Below are 25,173 nucleotides of genomic sequence, written 5' to 3'. Positions count from 1 at the left end.
CACGACTCGTTAATCTTAAGGAAAACAGCACCCTTCTTCTTACCAGAGAGATGTTTGTTTCTGTCGGAGCGATGCGTGAAGAACCCGGGTAGCTGTACCGACTCTGATAACGTATCCCGAGTGAGCCATGTTTCTGTGAAACAAAGAATATTACAATCTCTGATGTCTCCCTGGAAGGCACCCCTTGCTCGAATTTTGTCTACCTTGTTGTCAAGAGACTGGACATTGGCGAGTAGTGTACTCGGGAGCGGTGGGTGGTGTGCCCGTCTACGGAATCTGACCAGAAGTCCCTTCTGCAGTGCCGTTGTTTTGGGTCGCCTGCTGGGATCCAATCCATTGTCCTTGGTGGTGGTCCAAACAGAGGATCCACTTCGGGAAAGTCGTATTCTTGGTCGTAATGTTTGTAAGTTGAAGTTGCTCTTATATCCAATAGTTCCCCCCCGGCTGAATGTAATAAGACTTAGGTTTCTTCCTAGGTTTTGGCCTTTCTAGGGAGTTTTTCCTAGCCACCGTGCTTCTACACCTGCATTGCTTGCTGTTTGGGGGTTTTAGGCTGGGTTTCTGTACAGCACTTTGAGATATCAGCTGATGTACGAAGGACTATGTAAATACATTTAATTTTTCTTCGAAAAGTTTGAAGCCTTTTATCCTGTTACTATCGACCTATCTGTTAAACTGTTACTGAGGGCCTATATATTACACTGTTACTATGGGCCATTCTATTACAGTGTTACTAGGGGCCTACATTTTACACTGTTACTAGGGGCCAATCTTTCACACTGTTACTAGGGACCTATCAGTTACACTGTTACTTGGGTCCTATTTGTTATCCTGTTACTACCGACATATCTGTTACACTGTTACTAGGGTCCTATATTTTACCCTGCTACTATGGGCCAATTGGTTACATTGTTACTAGGGGCCTATCTTTTACACTGTTGCTATGGTTCTATCTGTTTGATGTAATTTTTTTGTTGTTGTATTTTTTGGGGGCCCCTGAGTAGCGCTACTGTCTAAGGTACTGCTTTTCAATGCAAGAGGTGTCACTACAGTCCCTGGTTCGAATCCAGGCTGTATCACATCCGGCCCTGATTGGGAGTCCCATAGGGTGGTGCACAATTGGCCCACAATTGGCCCCCAAACTCGTCTGGGTTTGGCCGGGGTAGGCCGTCATTGTAAATAAGAATTTGTTCTTAACTGACTTGCCTAGATAAATAAAGGTTAAATAAAAAAAAAGATAATTGTTACAAGTAGTGACTTTGCTGATAGGTCACTCTGGAGCGCCTGCTAAATGACTAAATTGTCAATATAAGTTCAAGGAACAGAGTCTTGTGGATGAACATCTCATCACTCTGACAAGCATTTTATGATATGTTGGTCAACCAGAGTCTTCTGTACCTTGCCAGCGTCATCGTCCTTGTCTTTCCCTTCTTCAGAGTCAGCTGTGTAGGACTGGTCTTCTCCTTTGAAGTCCACCAGCAGCAGAATTGATGGAGGGAATATGATGCCCAGAATCACCTAGAAAGACAAGAATCCTCAAACAGTAACCCGGCCCAGACCCCAAAGAGCTTGCAGAGCAGATCTGCAGAACTGTCTGTACCGTATAGATATGAAGGGTATTGTCCATGTGGTCATGAAAGTCAGTCTGTTTCTGAACTCATGGGGTTGTTTCTGTTCTCCAGCAAAGAGTAAAGGAGCATGAAAGTCTGTTTCTGAACTCATGGGGTTGTTTCTGTTCTCCAGCAAAGAGTAAAGGAGCATGAAAGTCTGTTTCTGAACTCATGGGGTTGTTTCTGTTCTCCAGCAAAGAGTAAAGGAGCATGAAAGTCTGTTTCTGAACTTATGGGGTTGTTTCTGTTCTCCAGCAAAGAGTAAAGGAGCATGAAAGTCTGTTTCTGAACTCATGGGGTTGTGTGACGTAGAAGTCCGTCACTGGCCGCGGGCAGCATTTGGTTCTTTAACGCACACACATATTCATCACTCCTCCCTGCGCCATTATACCATAAGTTAACAATGTGGGTCGACACACAAATTAACTTCTGTCTTGGTGCAGGCATTTCACACTTGTCAATGTTCATATTTGAGAGATACAATAATTATTATACTTATCAATGTTGTGGATGAGCGCATTGTTTGTTTGTTCTGTTCCTCTCTCTCCATCTCTGTAGCTTCCGGGTATGCTGGAAAAGGACCCGAGCTAAGGGAATTGGGTTGGCTTTATAGTGCCTGTCCCAAATGGCTCATTAATGCATATGGGCATATTGAAAGATATTGTCAGTAGTGATGTAATGTTGTAAATGTTATGTTGTGATATTGTTTAAAACCGTGTTGCAATGTATATCCTTTAGTATGTTTAGTTCATGGAAAATGTAGGTTTGTATTGTTAATTGATTAATTAATTAGGGTTAATTGTTCTGAGGGGAGGGGCTAGCCCTACAAAAGGAGCCTCTCTCCAGTCTCTGAGGGCATTTTTTTGGATTGAGCTGTGGATGGGGCAGCATTGTTTTAAGCTGTCCCATAAGGTAGACGTTGATGGCAGTACTGTTGTTTTTTGTTCCGGAATCACTTGTAAATAAACACCTTTGCACAGAAGAACTTTTGCGGCTCCGCCATCTTTTTATTTTGATAGAGGTTAGGTTATCCAGTTTAGCCTTCTGGCCTACTCTACGTGACATATGGTGGCAGTGGTGGGATGGCGTACCGCAAATCAGTGAATTCCAACAAGAGAGGTAAAGGAATGCGTACAGGATTGCGTTCTCAGCAACAGCAGCAACTGTCAGAAAAGGTACCTGAAGTTGAACCGGGGTGGAATACCATGGAATCGTCTGGAGAAGAAGAGGTCAAGTATGAGAAACTAGGAGCCCGACCGCGGGGCCAAAGACAACCAGAACTGGGTGAGCTGCTGACTGAAGGAGCAGTTGGGGGACCAGAACCACACCCAACCATGGTAACCCTTTTTCAGCAACTTTTCACCTGCCTTGAGAGGAGGGACGAAGACCTCAAGCAGGAGTTACGTGGCCTACGCCAATCTATCCTCACAGCTCCCCACCAGGCGGAACTCGTCAGTGAGAGCCGAAGATTGGGTCTTCCAACACCAGGACGACAAAGGCTCGATGCAGCAGGGACTTCAACTCCACAGCAGGCACCCCAAGCAGTAATGAGGCCAGCGCCAGGAGACCAGTCCAGCAGTGTTAACGTCCATCTTCCAGCATTCCTGAGGAAGGAGCCAAAGATGCCCTCATACCAGCAGGGGGAGGACATTGAAAACTACCTGCTGAGGTTTGAGCGCATGGCTAAGACGTGGCAGTGGCCTGAGGTAGAGTGGGCCTGCAGGCTTGTCCCATTGCTCACGGGCAAGGCCTTAGAGGCTTACACAGCAATGGATGAGGGGCTGGCCAATGTCTACAAGGGCTTGAAGGAAGCGCTGCTGGTGAAGTTTGACATATCACCGGAAACCTACCGTCAACACTTCAGAGCTGCATCAACGCCATCGGGTGAGTCACCGACAGAGACGTACCACCGCCTCAAGGGTCTCTACCGACGATGGGTTCGACCGGGGGAGAAGACACAGGACGAAATCGGGGAGGTCATCATCCTCGAGCAACTTCTACACGTTCTACCACACGACATTCGAACCTGGGTCCGAGAGCACGAGCCCAAGGACGGGCTTATGGCGGCCAAGCTTGCACTGCAGTACCTAAATGCACGTAAAGGGGGCCCACCACAACCTGCAGCACCCGCTCCAAGGAGTCTCAGAGACACAAGGGACATCAGAAACGCCAGAGATGGTGGAGGTAACTCTGGGGGTTATGTGTCTGGGAGGGAGGTAAGGGATCATGCAGTTCGCTCTGATGGGAGGGGTCTGACCTGTTTTTATTGCCGGCAGCAGGGGCACAAAGCTTCAATGTGTCCTCTACGTAAATCCAAGCTCTCAGGTTACTGTTATGTACCCAGAGAGGGGGATGGTGTTCAGAATAGACAGACTCGGGAAGGGTCATGCTTGGTACCTGTAAGTAAAAGTGAATGGTAAAAGTCTTACTGCAATGATTGACACCGGCAGTTCCCTGTCATTGATCAGAAAAGGTAATGTACCTGTTAATGACATTGATTATGGTCATCAGACACTGATCCAATGTGTCCATGGTGACCAGTCACAGCAGCCCACAGCTGAGCTCACAGTTGAGATTCAGGGTCAGAAATACCTCCTCAAAGTTGGGGTAATGGAGAAGCTACCTTTTGAGATGATTTTGGGGAGGGATGTGCCTGTACTCTCTGATCTGTTGGGAAGTGTGGGGGGTCAGCTATATGAGCAGTCAGTTTGCCAGTCTGATGTTCAGATGGCATGTTCAGTTGTCACTCGTGCCCAGGCCAAAGCTGGTTTACAACCTCTGCCTGACTTGTGTGATAGTCTGTGCGAGGGGGGAACCAAAGGGCCCAGAAAGTCACGCCGCCAGCGGCGTCTTGAGAAGTATGTGGGAACCCCTGTACCTGTAGCTGATGTGTCTGGGTTAGAGGTGCAATGGGATGTTCCACAAAATTTTGCTACACTGCAGAAGTCTGACGCAACCTTGAAATGTTTGTTTGACAAGGCCTTAGCTGGGGACAGTCAATCTTCATGTGGGGGGATTTACACAGTAGACAACCACATACTCTACCTTGGGTCAGAGGCAGATAGCAGGAAGTTGGTGGTGCCATCTACCTGTAGACCACTTGTTCTCAACCTTGCACATACAGTTCCATGGGCAGGCCATCTAGGGCAACATAAGACCTATCTTAGGCTAGGCTCCCGTTTCTTTTGGCCCTCCATGTATACTGATGTACAAAAATACTGCAAATCATGCCCCACGTGCCAGAAAACCAGTGCTGTCCGTAGGTCTGAACGGGCTCCTCTATGTTCACTGCCAGTTATCTCTACCCCATTCAAGAGAATTGCAATGGACATTGTTGGACCCTTGGAGAAGAGTAGTGCAGGTTACAAGTATATATTGGTGATCTGTGACTATGCCACCCGGTTCCCAGAAGCCTTCCCACTCCGTTCCATAACCACTCCAAAAATAATCAGTGCTCTTGTTCAGCTCTTCTCTCGTGTAGGAATCCCAGATGAAATCCTGACGGACCAAGGGACAAACTTCACCTCGCGACTGATGGTTCAACTCCACCGACAGCTGGGCATTAAAGGCTTGAGGACTACTCCCTACCATCCCCAAACGGATGGGCTCGTAGAGAGATTCAATCAAACGCTCAAGAACATGCTGAGGAAGTTTGTGGCTGACACTGGTAAAGACTGGGATAAGTGGTTACCCTTTCTGCTTTTTGCTTACAGGGAGGTGCCTCAGGCATCGACAGGTTTCTCGCCATTCGAACTCCTCTATGGATGGCCAGTGCAAGGACCACTGGACCTGCTGAAGAAGTGCTGGGAAGGTTCCCCAGTAGCTACCTCAGGACAGGGGATTGTCCAGTATGTCCTCCAGATGCGAGACAGGTTGGAACGGTACCGAGAGGAAGCTAGAGCAAACCTTCAGCAAGCCCAGAAGGCCCAGAAGAGAGGCTATGACCAGCACGCTCGCCACAGAGAGTTTGAGCCAGGACAGAAAGTCCTGCTCCTCCTTCCCTCGGCTACCAGCAAGCTCCTTGCGCAATGGCAAGGACCGTACCTAATCGGGAGGAAGATGGGCCCAGTGACCTACGAGGTGCTGCACCCGGACAAGGGTAAGAAGAAGCAAACCTACCATGTGAACCTTCTCAAGGCCTGGGAGGAGAAAGAGGAACTCTCCAAAGGAAAGTCCTTTCTGGTCCGCAGAGTAGAAGAGGATGAGTCGGATGGGGTCACAGAGGCATGGAAAGAACGAGCAGAAGTCATACTGGCTCACCTGGAAGAAGACAAGCAAGATGAGCTGAAACAGCTGTTTGGCAGGTATCCGGCCCTCTTCAGTCAGACCAGGAAGAACCAAAGTCCTGGAACACGTCATTCGTTTGAAACCTGGCCAGAACCCTGTCCGCCAGCATCCTTACCGTGTGCCTGAGAGGCTGGTGGTAGCCCTCAAGGAAGAGGTCCACACCATGATAGAGATGGATGTTGTCGAGCCATCTTCAAGTGAATGGAGCAGCCCTATTGTCATTGTCCCAAAGAAAGATGGCTCTTTGCGTGTCTGCATGGACTTCCGTAAGGTGAATGCCATCTCCCAGTTTGATGCCTATCCCATGCCCCGCATTGACGACTTACTGGAGAGAATAGGTAGAGCTCATTACATCACCACATTGGATCTCTGCAAAGGGTACTGGCAGGTGCCCCTGGATGAACAATCCAAGGCCTACACTGCATTCCGGACGCCAATGGGCCTGTTCCAGTTCAAGGTCATGCCGTTTGGCCTTCATGGGGCCCCTGCGACTTTCCAGAGGCTGATGGACAAGGTCCTCCAGGACTGTGACGATTACTGTGCTGCTTACTTGGACGACGTGGTGATCTACAGCCACTCCTGGGAGTAGCACATACAGCATCTTAGCAGCGTCCTGGGGAAGATCCATGAAGCAGGCCTCACGCTTAACCTCCTGAAGTGTGAGTGGGCGAAACAGGAGACAAAGTACCTGGGGCTGTAGGAATTGGAGCTGTACTGGCCCAAGGGGAGCCAAGAGAAGAGCTTCCTGTGCTGTACCTGAGTCGGAAGCTGTTGCCCAGGGAAACCAGGTATTCTACAATCGAAAAGGAGTGCCTGGCTATAAAGTGGGCCCTAGATAGCCTCCGTTACTACCTTCTTGGGAGGGAATTTGACCTGCACACGGACCACAGAGCACTTACCTGGATCCAGACCATGAAGGACCGGAATTCTCGTGTGACCAGGTGGTATCTGGAGCTCCAGCCCTTCAGGTTTTGTGTCCGTCACAAGGCAGGAAAAGAGAACGTTACTGCGGACTACCTATCAAGGCTCCCGAACATGGTCGCTTCAGGAGAGGAGGAAGGTAATGTGACGTAGAAGTCCGTCACTGGCCGCGGGCAGCATTTGGTTCTTTAACGCACACACATATTCATCACTCCTCCCTGCGCCATTATACCATAAGTTAACAATGTGGGTCGACACACAAATTAACTTCTGTCTTGGTGCAGGCATTTCACACTTGTCAATGTTCATATTTGAGAGATACAATAATTATTATACTTATCAATGTTGTGGATGAGCGCATTGTTTGTTTGTTCTGTTCCTCTCTCTCCATCTCTGTAGCTTCCGGGTATGCTGGAAAAGGACCCGAGCTAAGGGAATTGGGTTGGCTTTATAGTGCCTGTCCCAAATGGCTCATTAATGCATATGGGCATATTGAAAGATATTGTCAGTAGTGATGTAATGTTGTAAATGTTATGTTGTGATATTGTTTAAAACCGTGTTGCAATGTATATCCTTTAGTATGTTTAGTTCATGGAAAATGTAGGTTTGTATTGTTAATTGATTCATTAATTAGGGTTAATTGTTCTGAGGGGAGGGGCTAGCCCTACAAAAGGAGCCTCTTTCCAGTCTCTAAGGAGGGCATTTTTTTGGATTGAGCTGTGGATGGGGCAGCATTGTTTTAAGCTGTCCCATAAGGTAGACGTTGATGGCAGTACTGTTGTTTTTTGTTCCGGAATCACTTGTAAATAAACACCTTTGCACAGAAGAACTTTTGCGGCTCCGCCATCTTTTTATTTTGATAGAGGTTAGGTTATCCAGTTTAGCCTTCTGGCCTACTCTACGTGACAGGTTGTTTCTGCTTTACAGCAAAGAGTAAAGCAGCATGAAAGTCTGTTTCTCAACTCATGGGGTTGTTTCTGCTCTACAGCAAAGAGTAAAGCAGCATGAAAGTCTGTTTCTCAACTCATGGGGTTAGGGTTAGAGTTCAGTGATGCTGGTGTTGGTATGTCAAGCTAAGGAGGGAGGTTTACCAATTCAACTCCGTTAATTTACCTTAAGCCCAGGGTTCTTCCCCATTCTCAGATTTCCCATCCACATGTCGGTCAGCAGCATCTGACTGCAGGTGTGGGCGATGAAGTCTCTGTGCTTGGCGGCCACGGCCAGCTTCAGACAGGTAGAGTTGCTCCAGTTGGTCAGCTCATACGTCAGCAGCTTCATGGCCACCTGTTCATCGTGCTTATAGGACTGGTCCAGGAGCTCGTAGGCAAGCTGGCCAAACTCCCTGTGGAGAAAGAGTCATCTCCTTTTACTAAGGCTATATGGCCTAAAAAATCTGATCTTAATCCGGCTTGCTATACTAAGCACAATGGGAAATGGTGTATGGAACTATAGGTTGAAATATGCCGTCATTGTAAATAAGAACTTGCTTGAAGGACCATGAAAATTAGGAGACCGTAGGTGAGGCAAAAGTAGAACTATTTTAGGGATTGTGTAACGTTTTAATCAGGGACAACGACCTGCCTGTCTGATGATCACAAGAGGAAGCACTACCTCAGTGGGAGAAGTATAAGAGAGGAACCACTATCTCAGTAGTGGGAGAGGTATAAGACAGGAACCACTATAAGTAGAGGGAGAAGTACAAGACAGGAACCACTATCTCAGTAGTGGGATAAGTACAAGACAGGAACCACTATCTCAGTAGTGGGAGAAGTACAAGACAGGAACCACTATCTCAGTAGTGGGATAAGTACAAGACAGGAACCACTATCTCAGTAGTGGGAGAAGTACAAGACAGGAACCACTATCTCAGTAGTGGGAGAAGTACAAGACAGGAACCACTATCTCAGTAGTGGGAGAGGTATAAGACAGGAACCACTATAAGTAGAGGGAGAAGTACAAGACAGGAACCACTATCTCAGTAGTGGGAGAAGTACAAGACAGGAACCACTATCTCAGTAGTGGGAGAAGTACAAGACAGGAACCACTATCTCAGTAGTGGGAGAGGTATAAGACAGGAACCACTATAAGTAGAGGGAGAAGTACAAGACAGGAACCACTATCTCAGTAGTGGGAGAGGTATAAGACAGGAACCACTATAAGTAGAGGGAGAAGTACAAGACAGGAACCACTATCTCAGTAGTGGGATAAGTACAAGACAGGAACCACTATCTCAGTAGTGGGAGAAGTACAAGACAGGAACCACTATCTCAGTAGTGGGAGAAGTACAAGACAGGAACCACTATCTCAGTAGTGGGAGAAGTACAAGACAGGAACCACTATCTCAGTAGTGGGAGAAGTACAAGACAGGAACCACTATCTCAGTAGTGGGAGAAGTACAAGACAGGAACCACTATCTCAGTAGTGGGAGAAGTACAATGCAGGAACCACTATCTCAGTAGTGGGAGAAGTATAAGACAGGAACCACTATCTCAGTAGTGGGAGAAGTACAAGACAGGAACCACTATCTCAGTAGTGGGAGAAGTACAAGACAGGAACCACTATCTCAGTAGTGGGAGAAGTACAAGACAGGAACCACTATCTCAGTAGTGGGAGAAGTACAAGACAGGAACCACTATCTCAGTAGTGGGAGAAGTACAATGCAGGAACCACTATCTCAGTAGTGGGAGAAGTATAAGACAGGAACCACTATCTCAGTAGTGGGAGAAGTATAATACAGGAACCACTATCTCAGTAGTGGGAGAAGTATAAGACAGGAACCACTATCTCAGTAGTGGGAGAAGTATAAGACAGGAACCACTATCTCAGTATTGGGAGAAGTTTAAGACAGGAACTCACTTGGAGTTGTTGTCCAGGTCCTGGGCGATATCGTCCACCAGTTCAGATGACTCTTTAGCCATGGCTGTGTATAGCTTACAGGCCACCAGAGCCTTGGCCATGGCCTCCTCCCCACGTTGCCACAGAAACAGCGCCATCTTCTGGCGCTTCATGAGAACGGCCCACACCATCAGCTCGTGGAAGGGGTAGGTGAAGCGACAGACCTCAGGGTCGTCCACATCTATCTCTACCTCCTCCTCTTTCTTCTTCTTCCCTTTCTTCTTCTTTCCCCTCGGTTCGTCATCCTGGTGACACAGGAAGTGACACGGGTGAAGTGAGGATGTTAGGGCAGATAACGCACAGAGGGGAACTTTTAGAATAGTGTTGTGCACATAACTTTATTCATAATAGTTTTGTGTTTGTGAACTGTACCCTCTAACATCTCTCATTGTAAAGAAAAATAACGTTTCCAGCATGGTTGAATGGAAATATGTACAGTATTTATTGAACAAAGACTTGCTATTACCTCCAGCCCCAGCATCTTCAAGGCTTTTGGCTGCAAACAACCAGAAGAAGATAGGTAGGTATATGTTAGAAAGTGTCAATAACATCACATGATAAAGACACGTGTCATAAACATCACATGATGAAGACACGTCTGTTACATGGTGAGGCTTTCTACTGTGTTTGTTTTCAGATCTAGTTTCTAATGTCACCCGTCTTACCCTCTTCAGCCCGTAAAGGTTGTTATAGCGCTAACTAGTCTTATCCTCTTCAGCCCGTAAAGGTTGTTATAGCGCTAACTAGTCTTGTCCTCTTCGGTCAATACAGGTTGTTATAGTGCTAACTAGTCTTGTCCTCTTCGGTCAACACAGGTTGTTATAGAGCTAACTAGTCTTGTCCTCTTCGGTCAATACAGGATGAGACAGAGTGAACTAGTCTTGTCCTCTTCGGTCAGTACAGATTGTTATAGAGCTAACTAGTCTTGTCCTCTTCGGTATATACAGATTGTTATAGAGCTAACTAGCCTTGTCCTCTTCGGTCAATACAGATTGTTATAGCGCTAACTAGTCTTGTCCTCTTCAATCAATACAGATTGTTATAGAGCTAACTAGTCTTGTCCTCTTCGGTCAACACAGGTTGTTATAGAGCTAACTAGTCTTGTCCTCTTCGGTCAATACAGATTGTTATAGAGCTAACTAGTCTTGTCCTCTTCGGTCAATACAGGTTGAGACATAGTGAACTAGTCTTGTCCTCTTCAATCAATACAGATTGTTATAGAGCTAACTAGTCTTGTCCTCTTCAATCAATACAGCTTGTTATAGGGCTAACTAGTCTTGTCCTCTTCAATCAATACAGATTGTTATAGAGCTAACTAGACTTGTCCTCTTCGGTCAATACAGATTGTTATAGAGCTAACTAGTCTTGTCCTCTTCGGTCAATACAAGATTGTTATAGAGCTAACTAGTCTTGTCCTCTTCGGTCAACACAGGTTGTTATAGAGCTAACTAGTCTTGTCCTCTTCGGTCAATACAGGTTGAGACAGAGTGAACTAGTCTTGTCCTCTTCGGTCAATATAGTTTGAGACAGAGTGAACTAGTCTTGTCCTCTTCAATCAATACAGATTGTTATAGAGCTAACTAGTCTTGTCCTCTTCAATCAATACAGATTGTTATAGAGCTAACTAGTCTTGTCCTCTTCGGTCAACACAGGTTGTTATAGAGCTAACTGGTCTTGTCCTCTTCGGTCAATACAGATTGTTATAGAGCTAACTAGTCTTGTCCTCTTCGGTCAATACAGATTGTTATAGAGCTAACTAGTCTTGTCCTCTTCGGTCAATACAGATTGTTATAGAGCTAACTAGTCTTGTCCTCTTCGGTCAATACAGATTGTTACAGCGGTAACTACTCGTCCTCTTCGGTCAATACAGGTTGAGACAGAGTGAACTAGTCTTGTCCTCTTCGATCAATACAGATTGTTATAGAGCTAACTAGTCTTGCCCTCTTCAGTCAACACAGGTTGTTATAGAGCTAACTAGTCTCACCCTCTTCAGCCCGTTGAGGTAGTTATAGAGCGAACTAGTGTTGCCCTCTTCAGCCCGTAGAGGTTGTTATAGAGTGAACTAGTGTTGCCCTCTTCAGCCAATAGAGGTTGTTATAGAGATAACTAGTCTTACCCTCTTCAGCCCGTAGAGGTTGTTGTAAAGCGCCCTGAAGTTCTTCCTGGTGTAGTTACAGCGGTAAGCCCCACCCATCAGGTACTCCATCACCAGACCAATGTCAATCAGAGTGATCTGGTAGTCTGGCGGGAGGTTGCCCTGGAACACCACAGATTATATTCACAGATGACATTTCTGTAATCCCTGATTACACACCTGGCTGTAACAGCACAAACCACAGTTTAACTCAGCTGAAACAGGACAAATAATGTTGAATGAGGAAGAATAGGTTCCATGAATCAGAGAGATCATCTTACCTTCTTGACATCTCTCACCACAACATGCAACGTGTTAGCAGGACCCAGTCTCTGTGTGTTAGGAAGAGAAAGTTGTTCAATATGAATAACCCTACAACTGGATATGGGGTTGATTTGGGATTCAGGGCAAGTCTCTACATTAGCGTGGTCTTGTCTCATCTAAAAGTGTTGTACAGCTCCTCCAGACGAGAAATGGTGGACGTTATGATCTGTCTGTCTGTCTGTCTGTCTGTCTGTCTGTCTGTCTGTCTGTCTGTCTGTCTGTCTGTCTGTCTGTCTGTCTGTCTGTCTGTCTGTCTGTCTGTCTGTCTGTCTGTCTCTCTCTCTCTCTCTCTCTCTCTCACCGTGTTGTACAGCTCCTCCAGGCGAGGAATGGTGAGGAAGTGGTGGATGTTGACGCCGTTCTCTATCAGCAGCTTGACAAAGTCCACCCTGTCCAGCACCAAGGCATCCATCATGGCCTGCTCCAGAGAGTTCACCTGGGAGACACATTCATGAGTGGTGCCACTACTCTTTCAATTTAGATGCCGGTGCTCATGGTATTTCAGAGCTAATATTCCATAGAAAGTCCAAGTACTCAAGCAGTATAAAATGTTAAGCACCGGGCCAACTCAGGTCTTACCCATCGCATTAGTTCTATCTTCCTAGGGTCAGTCTCCTCTGGTGGTTCAGGCTTGGCCTTCCCTCCCTTCCCCTTTTTCCCCCGGGCCTTGGCCTTGTTCCTGGGGGCAGCGGCTGGACTCTTCGGCCTCTCTGTGGTAGTGGCTACGGTACCACTGCTGTTAGCTAGGGCACTGGCAGGCTGGGGGAGGAGGGGTGGTTCATTTTCATTAAAACGGGATTGGTTTTTGTGTTCATGTTCATAATCAACTAGTAGGATTAATCTTCTTTATCCAGAAAGATGAGGGGAAATGTTCAATTCCTCCAATTCCTTAAATGGTGATTTAATAGGAATATAGAGGGTCCTTACAAAGCCTTAATACCCTGGTGTGATCACTGTACCTATTGGATCATATAGGGATCATATTACGGCAGGTTATGATCTGCTGTTCAGGATGTTCCTAGATCTCTGCCGTTAAACCTGTGTGTCTGTCTGTATCAAAAATCATTTCAGTTAGTGCGGTCTGACATCCTTCCTGTTAATACTGTACATGTAAAGGTGATGCTTCATGGCAGGTTTGTATGGTGTTTTCTCTGAACAGCAACAGATGAGGTGGTCTTAGCCAGGGTTGCAACATTCCTGTAACCTTCCCAACATTCTTATTTTCCAGAAATGCTGTTTAGAGTATTCTGAATTGCATGCTTAAATTATCCACCTGGGGTTTCTGGATTTTGCAACCATAAGTGGACTACAAGTGGACTGCAGGGTAGCCTGGTGAATGACTCACTGGTAGATGGTGACCGTAGACAAAGATCTGGTTGCGTGCTATGTCCACTCTGTTCCAGGCCAGAGCTAGACTCAGCTGGTCCGGCGCAGAGGCGTTGGTTCCTGTGAGTACACAACATAGACACTGTCATTGGTAGAGGCCTCGATGCCTAGCAACTCACAGGACATCACATCTGCTATACACTGAAGAACTGTGTGCCATGACTTCACAGGGCAGTTATGGAATTCTGTTTTAAAACAGAAAAGTAAGTAAGTACATAGAAAACATCTCCTTAGTGATGTTAACACCCACAGAGTTAAAAACACAATTTTCAAAGTGTACATCTGAAAAGTGTTACATTTACAAAAATATAGAAATCTAAAAGGATGATGTTCAGAAATAGATGGTTAAAGGGTAACGGAAGGATAGGAGTAAAAACAAACAAAAGATAACTATTGTAAAAAAGATTGTGTCCATAAAATGCATATAGTGTGTATAAGCTGGAAGTAGAAGCATACAGTGGCAAGAAAAAGCATGTGAACCCTACAATTAGATCTGATCTTCATCTAAGTCACAACAACAGACAAACACAGTGTGCTTAAACTAATAACACAAAAATATTGATTTTTCTTGTCTATATCAAATACATCATTTAAACATTCAGTGTAGGTTGAAAGAATTGTGTGAACCTCTATGCAAATGACTTCTCCAAAAGCTAATTGGTATTCAGGAGTCAGCTAACCTGGAGTACAATCATTTAAACAAGATTGGAGATGTTGGTTAGAGCTGCCCTGCCCTATAGAAAACACTCACAAAATTTGAGTTTGCTATTCACAATATGCATTGACTGCTGTGAACCATGCCTCGCACAAAAAAAGATCTCAGATGATAAGAATTGTGGACTTGCATAAAGGGTTACAAAAGTGTCTCTAAAAGCCTTGATGTTCATCAGTCCTCGGTAAGACAAATTGTCTATAAATGGAGAATGTTCAGCACTGTTGCTACTCTCCCTAGAAGTGGCTGTCCTGCAAAGATGACTGCAAGAGCACAGCGCAGAATGCTCAATGAGGTTGAGAAGAATCTTAGAGGGTCAGCTAAAGACTTACAGAAATCTCTGGAACATGCGTGTCTACGATACGTAAATTACTAAACAAGAATGGTGTTCATGGGAGGAAACCACGGAAGAAGCCACTGCTGTCCAAAAAAACAGTCTAAATTTCGCAAACGAGCATCTGGATGGTCCACAGTGCTACTGACAAAATATTCTGTAGACAGATGAAACTAAAGTTGAGTTGTTTGGAAAGAACACGCAACACTTTTTGTGGTAGAAATATTTTATTGTGAACAGAGCAACATGGTTTGGAGCTGCTTTGCTGCCTCAGGGTTTGGACAGCTTGCTATCATCAATAGAACAATTTATTCCCAAGTTTATCAAGACATTTTGCTGGAAAATGTAAGGCTATCTGTCTGCCAATTGAAGCTCAACAGCATTTGGGTGATGCATCAAGACAACAACCCAAAACACAGAAGTAAATCACCAACAGAACGGCTTCAACAGAAGAAAATATGCCTTCTGGACTGAACCAGTCAGAGTCCTGACCTCAACCTGATTGAGATGCTGTGGCATGACTTCAAGAGAGCGGTTTACACCACACATCCTAAGAATATTGCTGAACTGAAACAGTTTTCTAAAGAGGAATGGTCCAAACTTCCTCCTGACCGTTGTGCAGGTCTGATCCGCAACTACAGAAAATGTTTGGTTGAGGTTATTGTTGCCAAAGGAGTGTCAACCAGTTTTTAAATCCAAGGGTTCACATAATTTTTCCATCCTGCACTGTGAATGTTTACACGGTGTGTTCAATAAAGACATGAACATGTATAATTGTTTGTGTGTTATTAGCAGACTGTGTTTAAGCAGATTGTGTTTGTCTATTGTTGTGATTTAGATGATCAGATTAAATTTTATGACCAATTTATGCAGAAGTTCAGGTTATTCCAAAGGGTTAGCATACTTTTTCATGCCACTGTAAGTGATATTGTCCATTAGTTTAATCCAATTAGGGGAGAGGTGTTAGGGTTAGGGGAAAATAATAAAGGAAAATATATTTTGAAAGATGTGTATGTACACAGTACCAGTCAACTGTTTGGACACACCTACTCATTCGAGTGTTTTTCTTTATTTGTACTATTTTCTACATTGTATAATAATAGTGAAGACATCAAAACTATAAAATAATACATATGGAATAATGTAGTAACCAAAAAGTGCTAAACAAATCAAAATACATTAAAGATTTTAGATTCTTCAAAGTAGCCTCCATTTGCCTTGATGACAGCTTTGCACACTCTGGGCATTCTCTCAACCAGCTTCACCTGGAATGCTTTTCCAACAGTCTTGATGGAGTTCCCGCATATGCTGAGCACTTGTTGGCTGCTTTACCTTCACTTTGCGGTCAAAATCACCCCAAACCATCTCAATTGGGTTAAGGTCGGGTGATTGTGGAGGACCAGTCATCTGGTGCAGCACTCAACAGGCTCTCCTTGGTCAAATAATCTCTTACACAGCCAGGAGGTGTGTTTTGGGTCATTGTCCTGTTGAAAAACAAACTATAGTCCCACTAAGCGCAAACCAGATGGGATGGCGTTTCGCTGCAGAATGCTGTGCTAGCCTTGCTGGTTAAGTGTGCCTTGAATTCTAAATAACAAACAGACCATGTCACCAGCAAAGCACCCCCACACCATCACACCTCCTCCTCCATGCTTCTCGGTGGGAACCACACATGCGGAGATCATCCGTTCACCTACTCTGCGTCTCACAAAGACACGGCGGTTGGAACCAAAAATCTCAAATTTGGACTCAACAGACAAAAGGACAAATTCCCACTGATCTAATGTCCAATGCTCGGGTTTCTGGCCCAAGCAAGTCTCTTCTTATTATTGGTGTCCTTTAGTAGTGGTTTCTTTGCAGCAATTCGACCATGAAGGCCTGATTCATGCAGTCTCCTCTGAACAGTTGATGTTAAGATGTGTCTGGTAACTCTGGGTCTTACGTTCCTGTGGCGGTCCTCATGAGAGCTAGTTTCATCATAGCGCTTGATGGTTTTTGTGACGGCACTTGAAATGTTTTGGATTGACTGAACTTGTCTTAAAGTACAAAATAGTACAAATAAAGAAAAACCATTGACTAAGTTGGTATTCAAGCTGGTAAAGTACATACATACATACATACATTGCATGCATACATACATACATACATACATAGTTAGGATACACGTACTCATTCCATGGTTTTTCTTTATTTTTACTATTTTCTACATTGTAGAATAATAGTGAAGACACCCACACTATGAAATAACACATATGGAATCATGTAATTACCCCTGCAAAAACCCTGGAATGAGTAGGTGTGTCCACACCTTTGACTGGTACTGTATATACAGTGTATATATATATATTTACAAAAATAGGGGGATTGGAAATGAATTGGAAATGATGCAGAAAATTACATTAATGGAAACGACAATCTGCAATATTACAGCTGATCTAACCCCTAAAAATAAAAAAAATCTAAGAATAATTAAAAGAGTTACCTTTTAATAAAGCAGTCAGAATGGCCATTTCAATATCTTGCTGTCCTTCAGAACCCATTCGAAACACTGTTATCTATGGAAGAGATGAGGAATAGAATAAACATTCACCACATTCTGTTCTTGATAGAGTTAAGAAAATATTTTAAAAATCAAGTAAAAACATTTCAAATACAAATAACACAATAAAATAACTACAATGAGGTTATATACAGGGGGTACCGGTACCGAGTGAATGTGCGGGGTTACAGGTTAATCGAGGTAATTTGTACATGGGGTAAAGTGGCTATGCATTGATAATAAACAGCGAGTAGCAGCAGTGTAAAAACAAAGGTGGGGGTGGCCATTTGATCAATTGTAGCCAATTGTGGCTCGGGGGTAGAAGCTGTTCAGGAGCCTTTTGGAACTAGATTTGGCGCTCCGGTACCGCTTGCCTTGCGGTAGCAGAGAGAAAAGTCTATGACTTGGGTGATGAGTTTTTAGGCACATTTTTGGGCCTTTCTCTGAGACCGCATATTAAATAGGTTCTGGATTGCAGGACACTTGGCCCCAGTGATGTACTGGGCTGTACACACTACACTACCCGTAAAGCCTTACGTTTGGATGCCGAGCAGTTGCCATACCAGGCGCTGATTCAACCTGTCAGGATGTTCTCAATGGTGCAGCTCTAGAACTTTTTGAGGATCTGGGGACACTTGCCAAATCTTTTCAGTCTCCTGAGGGGGAAAAGGCGTTGTAGTGCCCTCTTCATTACTTTCTTGGTGTGTTTGGACCATGATAGTTTGTTGGTGATGTGGACACCAAGGAACTTGAAACTGTCAACCAGCTTCACTACATCCCCGTCAATGTGAATGGGGGCGTGTTCGGCCCTCCTTTTCCTGTAGTCCACGATTATCTCCTTAGTCTTGCTCACTTTAAGGGAGAGGTTGTTGTCCTGGCACTATACTGCCAGGTCTCTGACCTCCTCCCTATAGGCTGTCTCATCGCTAACGGTGTTCAGGCCTACCACCGTTGTGTCGTCAGCAAACTTAATGATGGTGTTGGGTCGTCCTTGGCCATGCAGTCATGGGTGAACAGGGAGTACATGAGTGGAGTAAGCATGCACCCCTGAGGGACCCCGTGTTGAGGATCAGCGTGGCAGATGTGTTGTTGCCTACCCTTACCACCTGGGGGCGGCCCGTCAGGAAGTCCAGGATCCAGTTGCAGAGGTGGTGTTTAGTCCCAGGGTCTTTAGCTTATTTTTATTATTTTTTTCACCTTTATTTCACCAGGTAAGCTAGTTGTGAACAAGTTCTCATTTGCAACTGCGACCTGGCCAAGATAAAGCATAGTAATTCGACACATACACCAACATATGGAATAAACAAAACACAGTCAATAATACAGTAGAACAAAAGAAAACAAAAAGTCTATATACAGTGAGTGCAAATGAGGTAAGATAAGGGAGTTAAGGCAATAAATATGCCAAGTAATTACAATATAGCAATTAAACACTGGAATGGTAGATGTGCAGAAAATGAATGTGCAAGTAGAGATACTGGGGTGCAAAGGAGCAAGATAAATCAAATAAAAAATACAGTATGGGGATGAGGTAGGTAGATAGATGGGCTGTTTACAGATGGGCTATGTACAGGTGCAGTGATCTGTGAGCTGCTCTGACAGCTGGTGCTTAAAGCTAGTGAGGGAGATATGAGTCTCCAGCTTCAGTGATTTTTGCAGTTCGTTCCAGTCATTGGCAGCAGAGAACTGAAAGGAAAGACGACCAAAGGAGGAATTGGCTTTGGGGGTGACCAGTGAGATATACCTGCTGGAGCACGTGCTACGAGTGGGTGCTGCTATGGTGACCAGTGAGCTGAGATAAGGCGGGGCATTACCTAGCAGAGACTTGTAGATGACCTGGAGCCAGTGGGTTTGGCGATGAGTATGAAGCGAGGGCCAACCAACGAGACCGTACAGTTCGCAATGGTGGGTAGTGTATGGGACTTTGGTGACAAAACGGATGGCACTGTGATAGACTGCATCCAGTTTGTTGAGTAGAGTGTTGGAGGCAATTTTATAGATGACATCACTGAAGTCGAGGATCGGTAGGATGGTCAGTTTTACGAGGGTATTTTTGGCAGCATGAGTGAAGGATGCTTTGTTGCGATATAGGAAGCCAATTCTAGATTTATTTTTGGATTGGAGATGCTTAATGTGATTCTGGAAGGAGAGTTTACAGTCTAACCAGACACCTAGGTATTTGTAGTTATCCACGTATTCTAAGTCAGAGCCGTCCAGAGTAGTGATGCTGGACAGGCGAGCAGGTGCGGGCAGTGATTGGTTGAATAGCATGCATTTAGTTATACTTGCGTTTAAGAGCAGTTGGAGGCCACGGAAGGAGAGTTGTATGGCATTGAGGCTCGTCTGGAGGTTAGTTAACACAGTGTCCAATGAGGGGCCAGAAGTATACAGAATGGGGTCGTCTGCGTAGAGGTGTACCAGAGAATCACCAGCAGCAAGAGCGACATCATTGATGTATTCAGAGATGAGAGTCGGCCCGAGGTTTGAACCCTGTGGCACCCCCATAGAGACTGCCAGAGGACTGGACAACAAGCCCTCCGATTTGATACACTCAACTCTATCAGAGAAGTAGTTGGTAAACCAGGCGAGGCAATCATTTGAGAAACCAAGGCTGTCGAGTGTGCCAATAAGAATGTGGTGATTGACAGAGTCGAAAGCCTTGGCCAGGTCGATCAATACGGCTGCACAGTAATGTCTCTGAACGATGGCGGTTATGATGTCGTTTAGGACTTTGAACGTGACTGAGGTGCACCCATGACCAGCTCTGAAACCAGATTGCATAGCGGAGAAGGTACGGTGGGATTCGAAATGGTCGGTAATCTGTTTGTTAACATGGCTTTGGAAGACCGTAGAAAGACAAGGTAGGAAAGATATAGGTCTGTAGCAGTTTGGGTCTAGTGTCACCCCCTTTGAAGTGATGAGCTTTTTGGGCACTATGGTGTTGAATGCTGAGCTGTAGTCAATTAACACATAGGTTTTCCTTTTGTCCAGGTGGGAAAGGCAGTGTGGAGTGTGATTGAGAGTGTGTCATCTGTGGATCTGTTGGGGTGGTATACGGTTTGGAGTGGGTCTGGTGTTTCTGGGATGATGGTATTGATGTGAGCCATGACCAGCCTTTCAATGCACTTCATGGCTACCAACGTGACTGCTACGGAGCAGTAGTCATTTAGGCAGGTTGCCTTTGTGTTCTTGGGCACAGGGACTATGGTGGTCTGCTTGAAATATGTAGGTATTACAGCCTCGGTCTGGGAGAGGTTGAAAATGTCAGTGAAGACATTTGCCAATTTGTACAGGTCCTGGTAATCCGTCTGGTCCCGCTGCCATGTGAATGTTGACCTGTTTCACCCTTGTGTGATGTTCATGTTTTTGTTATTCACCCAATATTTGCAGGTCTGATGGACCCACAAAATTATTGGGTTTAAAAAAAAATACAACCATAACAATTTACACAAAAATACGTCATACTTAGATGTTGGCTTATATCAATTAAAATAAATATAGAGAGCATATTTACAATTGACCTCTGCTAGATCACATTTATCAATAAAAGCACTATTCATTTATTTTTTATAAAATGTGATTTTTGCAAGCATAAATCAATTATAATCAAGACATGGGTGAAATAAATAATGTATATCTTGAAGAAATATACATGAAACAAGGTTATCATTATTGATGTTTATTGCTTTGAACTGAACAAATTGGAAGAACAAATTGTACATACAGTATTTTATGTAAATGATAAATGAGCCCCATTGAACAGAAATGTAGGCCGGTCTATACACAACATGAGGGACAGAGTTTTACTGTTTGTGTGTTGAAAATGTATTACTTGCACTTGATGCATGTGCACTGTGTCTTCCAGTCCTTCTTGGGTCCACACACATCTCAGCGCTACTTCTTTTTGCTTCCGGCTGCAATCTACAATGATGAAAACACTTAGTTCAGGAATTTTACTGACATCTCACTCACTCACATATTTAGTTACAGCAGGCCAAGGTAGGAGAGTCAGACACCAACACATGCAACAGCATCACTCACACTTACTTCTGGTATTGGAGTTGTTGGTTTGTGGGTTGAGTGGATGGGGCACCAGCATCCTCCTCCCGAATCCTCCTCATGATGCAGAAGCTGGGGTCCTTGGGATATGTTTCCTCCTCTGGATTTTAGGTCTTACCAATGTCTTGCTCAGCTACTTGATGAAATGATCTCCTCTGGGGCACCCCTCTGTTCCAATCTGGGTTCAACGCCATCCAGAGGACAAATGCATATTACGCTGAGATGTCCAAGAAGTTGAAGAATATCACAAGTGGCCAGCATAGGGTCTGTAGGCAGTCACCACCTTGTCTAAATTGTCCACCTCTCCTTTTGTGGCATTGTAATCCTTTATGACTTCTGTTTGATGTTCCTGGCCATTTATTCTCCCATCCCTATGCAGCGTACTCATGAGTACCACATTTTTGCCTTTCTTTGGTACTTAGGACACTAGGGAAGTTTTGGCCCTGAACACAAACTTAGAGGAATTGATAGGCCTGTTCTGTGAATTCAACAGCTGAGGTGGAGCTCTGGCTTATTTTTCATACTGTTCCTAACATCGTCAGCTTCCTCTTGAGGAGCTCCTGTCCCAGCTTGTGCGAAGCAAAAAAAGTTATTGCATGTGATGTTTTGGCCTCGGAGTCCATGTGTTACATACAGGACACCTCGCATCCCTTGGTTCTTCTCAGGGGCTTCTTCATCTGGCTTCCCCGAATACACTTACAAGTTCCACGCATATGAGGAAGCAGCATCACAGGCAGCCCAGATCTTGATTCCATATTTTGCGGGTTTAGAAGGTATGTGCTGCCTGAAGGTGCAGCGACCCCTGATCAACAGTAACGTTGGGCCCAGGGTTGTAAAACAGGGGAAGGCTGTCCACCCACTTGTCCCACACTGATCTGATTGCAGCTAGCTTGTCTCTCTGCACTGACCTGATAGCAGCTAGCTTGTCTCTATGCACTGACCTGATTGTAGCTAGCTTGTCTTTCTGCACTGACCTGATTACAGCTAGCTTGTCTCTCTGCACTGACCTGATTACAGCTAGCTCATCTCTCTGCACTGACCTGATTGCAGCTAGCTTGTCTCTCTGTACTGACCTGATTGCAGCTAGCTTGTCTCTCTGCACTGACCTGATTACAGCTACCATGTCTTTCTGCACTGACCTGATTACAGCTAACTTGTCTCTCTGCACTGACCTGATTACAGCTAGCTCATCTCTCGGCACTGACCTGATTGCAGCTAGCTTGTCTTTCTGCACTGCCCTGATTGTAGCTAGCTTGTCTCTCTGTACTGACCTGATTGCAGCTAGCTTGTCTCTCTGCACTGACCTGATTGCAGCTAGCTTGTCTCTCTGCACTGACCTGATTACAGCTAGATTGTTTCTCTGCACTGACCTGATTACAGCTAGCTTGTCTCTCCGCACTGACCTGATTACAGCTACCATGTCTCTCTGTACTGACCTGATTACAGCTAGCTTGTCTCTCTCTCTGCACTGACCTGATTACAGCTAGCTTGTCTCTCTGCACTGACCTGATTGCAGCTAGCTTGTCTCTCTGCACTGACCTGATTGCAGCTAGCTCATCTCTCGGCACTGACCTGATTGCAGCTAGCTTGTCTTTCTGCACTGACCTGATTGCAGCTAGCTTGTCTCTCTGTACTGACCTGATTGCAGCTAGCTTGTCTCTCTGCACTGACCTGATTACAGCTAGCTTGTCTTTCTGCACTGACCTGATTACAGCTAACTTGTCTCTCTGCACTGACCTGATTACAGCTAGCTCATCTCTCGGCACTGACCTGATTGCAGCTAGCTTGTCTTTCTGCACTGCCCTGATTGTAGCTAGCTTGTCTCTCTGTACTGACCTGATTGCAGCTAGCTTGTCTCTCTGCACTGACCTGATTGCAGCTAGCTTGTCTCTCTGCACTGACCTGATTACAGCTAGCTTGTCTTTCTGCACTGACCTGATTACAGCTAACTTGTCTCTCTGCACTGACCTGATTACAGCTAGCTCATCTCTCGGCACTGACCTGATTGCAGCTAGCTTGTCTTTCTGCACTGCCCTGATTGTAGCTAGCTTGTCTCTCTGTACTGACCTGATTGCAGCTAGCTTGTCTCTCTGCACTGACCTGATTGCAGCTAGCTTGTCTCTCTGCACTGACCTGATTACAGCTAGATTGTTTCTCTGCACTGACCTGATTACAGCTAGCTTGTCTCTCCGCACTGACCTGATTACAGCTACCATGTCTCTCTGTACTGACCTGATTACAGCTAGCTTGTCTCTCTCTCTGCACTGACCTGATTACAGCTAGCTTGTCTCTCTGCACTGACCTGATTGCAGCTAGCTTGTCTCTCTGCACTGACCTGATTGCAGCTAGCTCATCTCTCGGCACTGACCTGATTGCAGCTAGCTTGTCTTTCTGCACTGACCTGATTGTAGCTAGCTTGTCTCTCTGTACTGACCTGATTGCAGCTAGCTTGTCTCTCTGCTCTGACCTGATTGCAGCTAGCTTGTCTCTCTGCACTGACCTGATTACAGCTAGATTGTCTCTCTGCACTGACCTGATTACAGCTAGCTTGTCTCTCCGCACTGACCTGATTACAGCTAGCTTGTCTCTCTGTACTGACCTGATTACAGCTAGCTTGTCTCTCTCTCTGCACTGACCTGATTACAGCTAGCTTGTCTCTCTGCACTGACCTGATTGCAGCTAGCTTGTCTCTCTGCACTGACCTGATTGCAGCTAGCTTGTCTCTCTGCACTGACCTGATTACAGCTAGCTTGTCTCTCTGCACTGACCTGATTACAGCTAGCTTGTCTCTCTGTACTGACCTGATTGCAGCTAGCTTGTCTCTCTGCACTGACCTGATTACAGCTAGCTTGTCTCTCTGCACTGATCTGATTACAGCTAGCTTGTCTTTCTGCACTGACCTGATTACAGCTAGCTTGTCTCTCTGCACTGACCTGATTACAGCTAGCTTGTCTCTCTGCACTGACCTGATTACAGCTAGCGTGTCTCTCTGCACTGACCTGATTGCAGCTAGCTTGTCTCTCTGTACTGACCTGATTGCAGCTAGCTTGTCTCTCTGCACTGACCTGATTGCAGCTAGCTTGTCTCTCTGCACTGACCTGATTACAGCTAGATTGTCTCTCTGCACTGACCTGATTACAGCTAGCTTGTCTCTCCGCACTGACCTGATTACAGCTAGCTTGTCTCTCTGTACTGACCTGATTACAGCTAGCTTGTCTCTCTCTCTCTGCACTGACCTGATTACAGCTAGCTTGTCTCTCTGCACTGACCTGATTGCAGCTAGCTTGTCTCTCTGCACTGACCTGATTACAGCTAGATTGTCTCTCTGCACTGACCTGATTACAGCTAGCTTGTCTCTCCGCACTGACCTGATTACAGCTAGCTTGTCTCTCTGTACTGACCTAAATTACAGCTAGCTTGTCTCTCTCTCTGCACTGACCTGATTACAGCTAGCTTGTCTCTCTGCACTGACCTGATTGCAGCTAGCTTGTCTCTCTGCACTGACCTGATTGCAGCTAGCTTGTCTCTCTGCACTGACCTGATTACAGCTAGCTTGTCTCTCTGCACTGACCTGATTACAGCTAGCTTGTCTCTCTGTACTGACCTGATTGCAGCTAGCTTGTCTCTCTGCACTGACCTGATTACAGCTAGCTTGTCTCTCTGCACTGATCTGATTACAGCTAGCTTGTCTTTCTGCACTGACCTGATTACAGCTAGCTTGTCTCTCTGCACTGACCTGATTACAGCTAGCTTGTCTCTCTGCACTGACCTGATTACAGCTAGCTTGTCTCTCTGCACTGATCTGATTACAGCTAGCTTGTCTTTCTGCACTGACCTGATTACAGCTAGCTTGTCTCTCTGCACTGACTTGATTACAGCTAGCGTGTCTCTCTGCACTGACCTGATTGCAGCTAGCTTGTCTCTCTACCGCCAAACTGGTCTGGTGTCTTTATCATCGAAGCGGATAATCCT

The 25,173-nt window shown here is 45.4% G+C and overlaps 1 protein-coding gene across 1 annotated transcript in view; it reads right to left on the bottom strand.

Annotated features, from left to right (window-relative positions):
• The window catches only part of LOC110502669 (transient receptor potential cation channel subfamily M member 1), a 129,784-nt gene that overhangs the window by 39,029 nt on the left and 65,582 nt on the right, over positions 1 to 25,173 (bottom strand). Inside the window, 10 exon segments of the mRNA XM_036934561.1 lie at positions 1,399 to 1,518; positions 7,932 to 8,160; positions 9,675 to 9,958; positions 10,180 to 10,209; positions 11,830 to 11,970; positions 12,129 to 12,179; positions 12,473 to 12,607; positions 12,751 to 12,930; positions 13,517 to 13,617; positions 17,086 to 17,158. Coding sequence (XP_036790456.1) covers positions 1,399 to 1,518; positions 7,932 to 8,160; positions 9,675 to 9,958; positions 10,180 to 10,209; positions 11,830 to 11,970; positions 12,129 to 12,179; positions 12,473 to 12,607; positions 12,751 to 12,930; positions 13,517 to 13,617; positions 17,086 to 17,158 — 1,344 coding nt within the window.

The sequence above is a fragment of the Oncorhynchus mykiss genome, chromosome 2, assembly GCF_013265735.2.
Source record: "Oncorhynchus mykiss isolate Arlee chromosome 2, USDA_OmykA_1.1, whole genome shotgun sequence".
NCBI lineage: Eukaryota > Metazoa > Chordata > Actinopteri > Salmoniformes > Salmonidae > Oncorhynchus > Oncorhynchus mykiss.
The sequence above is the reverse complement of the archived record's forward strand: the minus strand, read 5'-3'. Positions and strand labels throughout refer to the sequence as shown.